At 38.4% G+C, this 13062-nt stretch overlaps 1 protein-coding gene across 1 annotated transcript in view; it reads left to right on the top strand.

The window, feature by feature from the left end:
- Positions 1–3294: 3294 nt before the first annotated feature.
- Positions 3295–13062, top strand: part of LOC111636390 — a 50210-nt gene continuing 40442 nt past the window's right edge. The window contains exon 1 of the mRNA XM_023381634.1: positions 3295–3801. Within this exon, the coding sequence (XP_023237402.1) occupies positions 3577–3801 (225 nt within the window). The 5' untranslated portion in view covers positions 3295–3576. The remainder of the gene's footprint in view (positions 3802–13062) is intronic.

Genomic DNA, 13062 nt, shown 5'->3' with positions numbered 1-13062 from the left:
TATACATTCACCATAGATTTCTTCAGAGGAATGGGCGTGATGCACATTCAAAATATCCATGTGATTCAATAAAATAAATGGCCTGACAGTATCGTTGAAGTATGATGGTTATAAATTACAAGGAAATGAATTATTCTACGCGTCCAAATTATTGGGCGAGTTTGATTCGCACAAGCAAACTTTTAGTGCTGATTGACTTATATACTCCATTTATTTACGGCATGATTCTTTTTTCTTATTATTTTTGATTCTTTTCGTCCTGTGAGTACTAAAAAACCTTTTTTTATACCCACATGGATTCATGCACACTACGAACTGTTACTCTGCAACAGAACATTGTTCAACGACCTTCAGTGCCATCGCTCTGTGGGCACTACGAGAGACATTTTTACCAACCCCCATATGGGTTCTTCCAAGTCCACAATGGGGCGGCCGGGTGGTGAGCGACAGGACTCGACATATCCGGAGGTCAGTTTGTTAATTGTTTGGTTAAGTTGCGGCAATGCAACACTTAGAGATCTGCCTAAGGGAAATGCATCCCGGAAGGTCTTTTTGTTGGCCCCTATTCACGCGTTACAGACGTGGAGAAGACCCGGAAAACTCCACGAGACCAGCCCGTCCGGGCGAGGCGCGAACACACGACCGAACGCCCAGCGTTCGGGAAACGGAACTGCTTGGCCACTGGTGGGCCAAGGACAGAGTCTTAATAAAAAGAGCGAAGGTGGACATGTGCCCCGAGCGCCAAAATGAATTCGTAGAATATTTTGTAATTAACATTGAATCAGGGGTGATATTAGGATTGCTTTGGGTGACAAACTATTTCACATGGCTCTGCCGGAAGAATCACAATCGAAAAATTCTTGTGGTTTTGCGATCCATTCGAATTCGATTTCGGGTTCCCAAGAGCGGAAGGCTGCCATCTTAACCGGTCGCCATTCAGTCATGAACGGAAATGATCTATAAACTGGGATTTATAATATCAATTTAATTCAATTCGACTGGAACCCAAGTCTGACAGTGTGGCAGATTCATGTATTTACCGCCTATATTATTGTAACGTCGGTTATTAAGTTTAAACTTTGTTATTTGTAATCGTTGTAACTTATAATATACTGTAATACATTTATTATATTATATAACGCATAATATATTTATTTTTTGAAAACTTTATTATATACTGTAATGTTTTTTAACTCGATATACAAATTACAAATAATTAACACGATTAAATTTTAATTGAATATAAATATTAATATTAAACTATAGGCACGAGACAGGATTAAGGTAAGAATAAGTCATAAAGATGCATGTAAATTTCAGTCTGTTCTCTGAAGAGTTCGAAACTCTGTCCAACGATTTAACTCGATATACAAATTACAAATAATTAACACGATTAAATTTTAATTGAATATAAATATTAATATTAAACTATAGGCACGAGACAGGATTAAGGTAAGAATAAGTCATAAACATGCATGTAAATTTCAGTCTGTTATCTGAAGAGTTCGAAACTCTGTTCAACGATCAAATCACAAACAAAATAAAAAATACGATTAATTCACAAAAGTTCGAAGGAAATGATTACCCGCTTATACGAAAGTCCATTCGAGAATCATCCTTCTGTCACATCCGAGTTTTCAGGTCATATCCGAGGCAAACTGTCAAATCAGGAAAAGTCGTGAAGTCCGCGTTACAGAGTCAAGTCAGGTAAATAGAGTCACAACTCGGTAAACCTGCACTCCATTCATCACAATTGACGAACTGGAAGATTGGACCACGTTGGTTTACTTCTAACCGCCAAGGTCTCTGAGTTCGGGCCGGATGGCCGAGTGGTCAAGGTGGCAGCCTACCGCTCTGTAGGACCCGGGCTCGAATCCGAACGGGTCGAAAAATCCCCAGGATTTTTTCGGGGGTGGTCCGTTCGGATTTGTCAAACCCCGTTCCTCACCACCCGGCAGCCCCATTGTGGGTCTGGCCGAACCCATAATGGATATGCAAAAAGAAGCCCTCTTAGTGCCCACAGGGTGGAAAGAATTAAAAAATAAATAAATAAATAAATAAAAAGGTCTCCAGTTCTATACTTCTGAATCTTTGTGGGGGGGGCTATAGAGTAAAATTAAAGATTAATCATTGTGAAAAACAATTTAATTGAATTTAAACCATATTCAATCTATGAAAATGGCACTTACTCGAAAAGACGATTGCGAAGACCATAAGTGGATGAACTTTAATTTTCTTACAGCCACCAAAGCAGGAACAAGACGTTCCTTATCACTTTCATCAAGTTTGAAAGCGCTCCTCTCATAAAATGGTCCGAATGATGTTCATTTCGATCGAACTCGATGTCCTCGGTCCACATTTTGGCCTCGATCTCCTCGTCGCTCAAATGAGCTAATCTCAGTCGGTATATCTTAGACCGACTCCAATAGAGCTTCGGCTCCACCCATTAGATACGACGGACTTTCTCCGAACACTCCGAAAGAAACTCCGGATCCGGCTGAAATCCACTAGATTCTGGATCCTACAAATTTCATTTTCCTTCCCTTTATGGGTTTATATAAGAATTTTAATCATACAAAACGTTTTTGAAAATTGTTTTAGGACAGAAAAAGTCTAAGTCTCAATTTAGTCATATATACGAATTAATTTATTGATAATTAAGTATATCTCGTTATCAGTAAAATACAGGCGAAACTTCCAGGTAGATAGATAAAACTTCACGGGGGTTTCTCATACCGCTAATTCAGTTTTACGGCTTAAAAGAAAGACTGTAATCTTATAATAATCCCGAAAAAAGTCTTGAAATGTATTTTAGATCAGGAGTGTTCAAACTACGGCTTCCGGGCTAAATCCGTCCAGCACGCATTAATTCGGCCGCAAACATATTTGACATATCACTCATAAACAACAGAAATAGTAGGCCTACTTTTTAATATAAAATATACAAAATATTTGTGGCCAATTATGCCCAATTTTGCACGCCAATCGAAAATGTTAGGCACAGCTATTTTAGATGGCACAGTAGAAATTTAGGCCTGATAGCCGAGCGTCCAAGGTGGTAATTTACCGCTCTGAGGGATCCGGATTCGAATCCGAACGAGATCGAAAAATCATCAAGAACTTTTTGGGGAATGTTTCGACCAGATATATTGGGTCCCGTTTCATTGTGGGCCTGGCCGAATCCATAATGGGCCTGCTAAAAGAGTTCTCACAAAATGGAAAATGTTAAAAAAAAACCACAGTAAAAATTTCTTCTATTAAAAAAATAATAATAAAATATAAATTTATCGACATCATCACTCATACGGATCAACTTCCATCTTAGAATAGTAGCCTCTTCGGGCTTTCGTCATATCACGTGATTGTTTTAGTAAGAGACGAAAAAATCTAGTACAGTACATTTGTCAACGGCAGGTATTTAAACAGTTTATTGTTTACATCGCACCGAGCGATGATTTAAAGGGAATGTCGTTTTACAAATAACGATAGTTTGATATAATAAAAGTGCCATATATTCTGGTCAATGATAAGTGTTTACGTTGATGTAAATACTAATTATACTGGTTAATCTGAAAAATGGAAGATTATAAAAATGTTCTGTGTTCAGTAAACGATAAAGATGATGTCTTAGTAAATAGGGATTATTCTGTAACAAGTTTACCAGCGATATTGGATGGTGAATTGTTTCGTGTAATTGAACGTAATGGGTTAAAGATATCAGCCAAATGTTGCAACTGTCCAGGTGAGAAGATAATTCTTGGCACAAAAACATCAACAGGGAATTTTTTAAGCCATATTAAAGTGAGTAAATCTATGATACTTTTACATTTATAACCATTTATAAATCTTTATGGCTTAATTCAAGCTCTGAATGAGAAGGTTGGAACCTTATCGAATCTAGAGCATACCCATAGGAGCAAAAAAGTCAAAAGATCTGCATTTCGATATTCTCAGTGGTGTGAAATCCCTCGTTCGGAGCTTGACTCACTGTATTTCCATTATTGAAATTAGTTGAAATTTATTTATTGGAAATACATTATATAGTCTGTACTCTATATAGTATTATTATGTTGAGCAAGTTTATTACTGTAGAAATGTTTGTGCTCAATAACATATTGTGAATTATGGTATATATCACTAAATGATTTTTAGTTGCAATTTAATATTTTTAAGTAAAAGTTTGTCCAAAAATAAGTACAGTATACTTTCACTAATCCAAACTCTATTTAATTGCAACTAGTTTTGTATGCCCGTTGGTGGCCAAGTAGATAAAACCACTGAATACTGGTAATAAGTCACAGGTTTGCATTTCGTCAACAGCTGGCCATGTGACGTTTTCTGGTCTTCTTCACGTGTCTAACACTAAATAGGTGCCAGTTTCCCCGTAGAAAGTCCTTCCGATCTTTGGCAGATTGTTTGCACATTGTGTTTCTGTATCCCATCAAACAAACAAAAGAAGAAAATATTGCCTTTAATGAAACAAAATAATTAATTTTGTTTCATTAAAGGCAATATTTTTTTTTACATTATAGTAGAGTTAAACTTTACTTTTCTGCTATATGTTCCAGCAAAAAATAAGAAATCATANTTTTTCTTCTAAAAATCGTATTTAATTCATCAACGAGTTGCTTAACTTTTCCGGCAATAGCTAAACCCGCATGTGTGGTGCCATCTGTTATGATATTTTATTTAAAATTTTTAAATATTTTAAATTATTATAAACTGGCAAAAAGGCTTAATTTTGAGTGTAGAGACTATTGTTATAAAGATATTGTAAATGCTAATAACGACTAAAATCGTCACGAAGTCCGATCATACTCGAATTATGACACCCCTTTATCTCTCCACCCCGTCGACCTTTAATCACCAAAATTAAATAGTACTATTCCCCCTAATATACAAACCTCCCTGCAAAGTTTCAGAAATTTTCGACAAAAAACACAAGAGTTATAAAGATTGAAAGAGGGTGAACAAAGTCGTGCGCCTCCCCCACATACACTAACATCCAAACATACAGAAAATATCCCCCCCCCCCGAATTTTTTGCATTTCTCAATGTTTCAAGGTATCCTAAGTCCAAAAATGAGAAAATCTTGGGGTCATTTTTTGACCGATCACCATACTTTTCCTCTTTTATATAAACAGCGGGAAAGTATAGCAATTTTTTACTTTTCCGGCTGTTATATATAACAATTGGATAAGTAAATGTAATAAAATGATAACTAAAACTCTACTTTTTACACCAAAACTGAAACTAAAAGTAAAATTTAAAATTTTGATTTTATTAATTAATTAATTTTAATTTAAGTTAAAATTGAATTCAAAGCAATTGAAACAAAATATTTCGGAAAGTGTGAATAAAGTACTCGTCCGTCTTGATTGATTTGGTTATATTTCATCCAGGCAGAGTTGATTCTCTATTTATAGCACTTTTTTGTAAGGTGATGGTTTCGGTATCCGTTGGCAGTGACAGCACATTTTGCTTTTAATATATATATATTTCATCCAGGCAGAGTTGATTCTCTATTTATAGCACTTTTTTGTAAGGTGATGGTTTCGGTATCCGTTGGTGGTGACAGCACATTTTGCTTTTAATATATATATACAGATGATTTAACAATTGTATTTTTTTACTTATTCTGAAATCGTGTCTTTTAATTATTCTTTACTTCACAACTGGTTGTATTTTTATTTGTGTTGGTTCCTTTTAAGGTTATGAAGTTTTAGTGATTTTATAGCTTTAGTATATGTTTTACTGGTTTCCATTAACTTGCAAAACATTATATCATGATTTTGGTTTGTTCCATTACTGATAAATTAGTCCCCACTGTTTATAAAGCTATAAATAACATTAGCATGTATATAATCTCGAATTGAGTTTTCATATTGTCATACAAGGACTCAATTTAAGTCTAGAACAATTACACCTCACATCCCAAATCTGCATTGGCAAATTCATACATCACTAGACTCAATGGATTTTATTGTAGAACCTCAAATTTTTATTGGCAGAATCCTAGGAAGTTGGGAATCCCTGCCTTAAGGGCAGGAGGCCCAATTAACTATATATGCAAACCAGAAGTCACATTATTTCAATTCAAAACTTTTCCCTTGAAAGCAGTTAATAGAAGACCAGCAACACTCCATTGTTAAAGGAAAGTATGATGTACAGGGACAGCCACTACTAACTTGAGGTGGAGAGCATATATTTTAAATTAAATAAATTAAAAATATGATTAAAAATTGCAGCTTGGCATTTTGACGATGTCACAATAAATAATTGCTTATTAAAATTTTATTCTACTTCACAAAAGACTGAATTAGGATTATTCAAACATAGAGAAATTAAATATTGATTTGACCTGGGGCTATAGTTTGTGTACCACTGTTCTAGGTTATTTCTATTCCCCAGGTCAAATCTAGTTCTTGGCACATGTTAATACAACCAGTGAACATATTTGATATGTCACTTAGGGATACATATGGAATATACAAAATATTTGTGGCCAGCTTACGTATAACTTATGCACAATTTGGACCACCAGTTATAAAGTTTGGGCACCAATGACAAAAATTAGTCTAGTATGGCTTTAGTGAAATTTCATATTTTAGTATTTAGAAATTCAGAGAAATATATAAATATGAATTGTATCTTACACAAACATAAACAGTATATTACAGAAAATAAGATACATGTCTTTTTATTTTATAAATGCTAGATCTTCATTCTAAAATACTTCATAGAACCAAAGAATTTTGAAAAAATTTAGAAAAGAAATAAAAAAAAATTGCCTTCTTAAAAAAGTTTTTGCTAGCATTAAAAAATGATAAAGATAGATGCAAATGAAGTCATATGTAGACAATAATGGAAAAATATGAGAAGAAATATGTATGTATTAATGATTATGATCGATTAAACTGAATATTGCTGAAGTTTAAACTGATAGTTTGAGTTTAAATGGATTGACTTCATTGATAGAGAAAATACACGAAGAGAAATAAATTAATAATATAAGAATAAAATGATATTTTAGAAAAGTTCTGCTAAAGAGAAAATTTTTAAATGTCAGACATTGTGTAGATAGATTAATAAAGCAAAGGAAATGAAGATTAGATAACACAGAGTTACAGAGTTAAGAAAGAAATGGCTGGACTCAGAGGTATAGCCATTTAGACAATAAGAGGAAGGAAGAATGTAGCGAGAAGGTAAGTAGATGAAGATTAAAGTAAGGGAGATAGGATAGTGGGAAGGGAAGCCCATGAGGTCTTGCATCGCATTTATTAAATTAGATCAGAATACAGATACAAATACAATTACAATGCAGAATAAGTGAATGTGGTACAATATAGCATATATACGCGACAATAATTACCGGTTTATTAGAGGACAAAAGACATTAAGCAAAAAATATTAAATAAACAGTATAAGTAAAATAAGACTATGTACAAGGCTGGCATTTAGCCAGAATTGCGCGACAATTTTTTGTTAACAGCTGAGATAATGGGATATACAAATACTCGAAGATGGTGAACATATGCGAACAAGGAAAACAGCTTAATTGAGTTTATTAACTTCGGTGGCAAAGTTTTTGAATGCATTGATGTTGTCCTTGTCGCTAAAAAACGTACGAAGGTCACACGGCCATAGTTGTCCTTTGTTGTAGACAGCATCCCTGAGTTTCTTTCGTTGGGTTATATAGAGTGGGCAGCGGAAGATTAGGTGCTCGGGGTCCTCTTCTTCGTTGAGGTCACAAGTGCATTTGCCGTCGGTTTTGTTTAGAAACCTCAGCAAGTAAGAATTAAAGTTACCATGCCCCGTTAACAGTTGTGTTAGCTGGAAGGTGGTATTGAAATTCCTTTTAGGACAGTCCGAAGGAGAAGGGAGGTAGCGGTGGGTGAGCCTGCCTGTATTGCCATTATCCCATCTGGATTTCCAAGTTTTGAGAATTATGTCGTGCAACAGATTGTTGAGATGGGTGATGCTAATTCTATTGTAGGAGATATTAGTTGCTAAAGTTGGTGCTTTGGAGGCAAGAAGGTCCGCTCTCTCATTACCCGCAACCCCAGAGTGCCCTTTGACCCAGTGGAAGTCTATGTTAATGCCTCTGTTCCTGAGGGCACGGATACTATTGATGGTGTCCCTTATGATAGGGAGATTTGTGTTGCACTTGGCTATTTGGTGTATGGCGACTCGACTGTCGCTGAAGATCTGGTAGTTGTGTTGATTCACTGTATTGTGGTTGTTTGTAATCCAGGTAATGGCTTCCAGGATAGCCAGAGACTCGGCTTGATTGATCGTGCAGTGAGGTGCTAATTTCCTGCACCTCTGGTAGAGACACTGGGTTCCCTTATAGACTGTGAATGCACAGCCAACGCCGAGCTTGGATTTCGATCCGTCGGTGAAAATGCTGATTGAGTGTTTATCTATTGGATCGTGTATTGAACTTTGAATGCTGGTGAAGCTTGGGTGGATGTACTGCAGGTCCTTGTGTTTGTCAAGGCCGTAGGTGGTGACGTGCATCGCAATTTGGTTAATTTCATTGTTGTAAGTCTCTTTGCAAGTAGCGGTGCTGAAGGTCTCAAGATTTATCTCCCCTTTAGCTAACTTGTGCAAATTATATCTTATATTTGCTTCTCTGATCTTAAGGTCAATAGGGAGAGTGTTGTTGAGGACAAGAAGGGCCTCTGTAGGGGCTGTCTTGTAGGCTTTGGCAATGTTTATGGCCGACAGCCTTTGGATGGAGAGAAGCTTACGTTTGATGTGGACCCTCGTAGCCGATGAGCCCCAGATCTCTGCCCCGTACGTAATAATGGGCTCAACAACCGCGGTGTAGAGAATCCTGCTCGCCGAGGGACCATAGCCCCATTTATTTCTGCTTATCGTTTTGAGCGCTTGGGCTACTTTGGTAGCCTTTTCGTAGATGTGATGTACGTGGTCGGTCCAGTTTAGCCGATGGTCGAGGATAATCCCTAGATACTTGACTGCAGTTGCGTTTTGGATCTTTTTACCGCTTATTTTGATGCTGGGCCCTTTCTTGAGTGGGTTACCCTTTGGAAAAACGATAGCGGTACATTTGGTATGATTGATAGAAAGCTTTACCTCATTGCACCATTCATGGATAATGGCTAGAACTTCGTTGGTCCTATCTTGCAGTACTTTCAAGTTTACGTGACTAAGAATGAGGGCTGTATCATCTGCATACCCTTGCAGATGTACGTTATAGTCCTTAGGGAAATTTGGTTGTAGATTTAGGAGTCCATTATAGAGGATATTCCACAAATAGGGCCCCGATTTCGAGCCCTGAGGACACCCTCTATGGATGTTCCTATGTAGAAGATTGAAATTGCCCGTGTCCACGATGATACTGCGGTTTTGTAAGTAGCTTCTTGCAAGGCTATAGATATTCATTGGGCAGTTATTGGTCTTCAAGTTGTTTAAAATGACCGGCCACCAAGCATGGTCGAATGCACCCCTGAAGTCGATGGTAACCATCAGGCTGTGCATTCCTTTCTGTCGGGCGTTAAGGACGTAGTTCTTGATATTATCAATGGCGTCGATTGTTCGTTTGCCCTTTCTGAAGCCGTATTGGCTGTCGTTCATAATAGTGTGTTTTTCAAAGTGGTAGGTGATCCTATTCACCATTAAGGCGTCAAGGACCTTGCCAACGAATGGAAGTAGAGAAATGGGCCTAAAATTGGATGCTTTAGGAGGAGAACTGTCGCTAGATTTCGGTATTAGCTTGATAGAAGCTTGTTTCCATATGATAGGAAAGTACCCCAGCTGTAGGCATTTGTTCATTATGAGGCTAAACGTGGTTGGGATAGCCTTAAACGCAAGTTTGGCCATTTTGGCCGTGATTTTGTCCGGCCCGGGTGCTTTCTTGTGCTTTAGTTTTTCAAACTCCCTATCTATTTCGGTGTAGGTGAATGGAGAATCATTATAGTTATTGTAGGCCTCAAGAGCACGAGACCTAATTTCCCTGTGAATTTGGTGATCTGTGGTTTCGTTGTCTTCTGGAAAAAGTTCGTTGATGATGTGATTGTAGGTTTCCGAGATTGTCGTCGTGTATTCGTTGTCATTTATCTGGATGGTAGGGGGGATCATTAGTTTTTTCTTTTTCTTGACTGCTAGATGGAATGGGGTTGACCATGGATTCTTTTCCCCTGCATTGGAGCAAAATTCTCTCCATGAGTTAGTTCTTGCCTTATTAATTTCAGTCTTGTAATTATGGAAGAGATTCATATAAGTGGCTCTGAGCTCCAGCTTGCGGTCAGGGTCAGATTCCCTACGCATCTTTTTCTTTTCTTTCCTGAGACTGGCCCTTAGTTTTTGTAAGTCCGCGTTCCACCACGGTGCAGAGGACTTCACCGTCTTTATTGTCGTTGAATGATAATAGGCCCTATGAATTGTGTTATGCAATCTCTCCACAACATTTTCCAGATCCATAGCGTCACTTATCGCTGAGATGTTCCCCGGGATCCAGAATAACTGAATAAGCTGGGAGTATAAATCCCAGTTAGTCCTTTGGGTTAGAGAGTAGCGAGGGAGCGGGGTTGACTGGTCTATAATCGTTTCAATAAAGTTATGGTCGCTGACCGCATGATAGTCTAGAGTGTTGCATATGATGTTGTTCTGCTGAAGCTTGACAGATCCCATGCAGATATCTATCCAGCTTTCTCCGTTGGTGGAGGAGAAAGTGGGGAGAGGGCTGGTATTCAGCGAGGTTAGCTGGAGGTGTGTCATCAATTCTTCCACTAGATAACCCCTGGGGTCTTCAACCGGACTATGCCACGAGTGTGATTTGGCGTTGAAGTCCCCTAGGATGAGGATTGGTGAGTTTTGCAGATTTAACACCGAGGAAGATAACATGTCGAGAGGCTGAGTTAGGTCCTCTGAAGGGGGACAGTAGAACGAGATGAGAATAAAGTTGATGTTGTTCAGGCTGAGGTTAATCGTTGTGAAGTATTCGTTGCTATGCTGAGTGATGAGTTGAACGTCAAGCTTGTCATTAAAGATTATGAAGCCGGTCTTAGGAGGATTGCCACTCCTATCACCATGGTTAAGTATGCGATTGGAGCCGAACATTGCGATTTTATTGTGGTAGGTATAAGGCTCTTGTACGGCCAAGATGTCCGTATGCCTTGTGGCCGCAAGTTGTATTGCATCAGAAGCGGCGGCTTTACATTTTTGTAAGTTCGCTTGTAGAATCCTCAAGGTGTTTGATATTTTGTTACACTCCATAATTCGTTTGTCTAATGGTCAGTGCCTTCATGCGAATGGTGACAGGGCATTGTGGGTTAAAAGCATTATGCTCCGTGTTATACTTTTCCTGTTCTGGTAGGTCTTTGTTTGCTGTTCTACAGTTTGTGCAGCAAGGGGGTTCTTCTAGCCTTTGACATTCACCAAACCTGTGCCCTTTATTACAATGACTGCACTTCTGGTTTTTGGTACAGTCGGTGGAGATATGGTTAAATCCACAGCATTGAAAACATCTGACCAGAGGGATGTAGTCGTTTACTTGTATCTTAGCCCATCCTATGGCTACGTGCTTTGTGCCTACCATTATGTTTCTTATTTTAGGTGTGGTGGAAAGGACGATATGGCGACAATTCTCTTTTGCGTTATTCCTATTGAGTATGGTGCTGATACGGGTCGATTTTATAAATTCGTCATTGGAGATTGGGAGGTTTTCGTTTTGTTCAATTATTATGGATGTTAATTCAGTCTCGTTGACTGATTTTGGTACATTTGTAAGGATTAATCTGGGCCTTCTCCCTTCTGAGATCTTACTTTTCACCTTACTAGAAATCTCCGGGAGTTTATTGATTGCCTCTGAGAGTACTTCCGCCTCCTCGTGTGTGTCTGTGCGGAAGCATATCCCGTCGCCTTTGACCTGTCTAACTGATTTTACCTTGATTTTGAGTTCGTGTGGCTTTATTTTCGTTTTTATCTCCTCTTCGATTTTAGTCATGTTGACTTCTTTTCCTTCGTCATCGTCCCTTGGGTATAAGAGGACGGCGTAGCTTCCTCCAGCTCCTTCGTTGTTAATTTTGTTTTTCAACGATTGGTTGATAGATCTTGTGGTGAAGCTGGGTCTTGTATTCATTTTGGCTACATCGGCGTAGGATGTTGGTGGAGCTAAGGGAGCCGGGGTGTGCGGCAGGCCCTGAGAGAGCTTTGACCGAACCTCCTTCAGGATGCCTTGAAATTGGCCGAGGCACGAGAATAACATGGTGACTTTATCGCGCACTTCTCTCCGCTCTTCTGTTCTGATATAAGTACTATTTTTCTCAGGGAGCAAGTCTAGAATTTGCATGAAGTGTTGGTTAGCCTCTTCTAGAATTTTATCTTCTAGAGAGGACAAAACAATACGAGGAACCAAGGTGTTACCGCCATTAGCGGCTGGATCGATGGTAGAGGACATTGTTGAGGTTTAACACAAGAACAAGAGCAATAATTGCTAAGAACGTTGTAATAGGCAGGAATATTTGTAAAACAAGACACAAATAGTAGCTAGTATGACCGGAACGTGGTGAAATACCATTAAATTATAATTAATTAAAATTAACTAATATCAGAATGCTACAGACGGATTTAGTTTGATATGAAATTACTGAAACGGATGATATATAACACGAGAAAAGAAAGCTTTACGTCCCGACAGAGCGATCCTACAACCCGCCATATTAGGGTCAGTAAGAGGATAAGACCCGGCCACGTGCTCATGACAATGACCTATGACTCCTTTGTCTCAAACGAATTTAAACACAACCGTTAAAACTAAACTAATAACGATAACACTGCGAAGATTACAGAGCAGGTAGGTGCCAATATGACAAGGGAGATACCCGAAGGTGAGCGGCACCGATGGCCCGATAGGCCCGCACAACAGCCTGATGTGCGAAAGTTCCGGTCGTGATAACACGATAACGAAAAAGCGTAGAGAAAAACCGTAAACACCGTTATAAAATACGTTTAAACCCCTACAAAATGATATATAATATCACCCGTTACTGGCGGAAGCGGGCCGCAAAAAGTTGCTCAAAGACCGGAAATTTCCGG

The sequence above is a fragment of the Centruroides sculpturatus genome, unplaced genomic scaffold, assembly GCF_000671375.1.
Source record: "Centruroides sculpturatus isolate CEXI.00-Female unplaced genomic scaffold, Cexi_2.0 scaffold158, whole genome shotgun sequence".
NCBI classification, from domain to species: domain Eukaryota; kingdom Metazoa; phylum Arthropoda; class Arachnida; order Scorpiones; family Buthidae; genus Centruroides; species Centruroides sculpturatus.
This window is presented reverse-complemented; position numbering and strand designations above follow the sequence as displayed.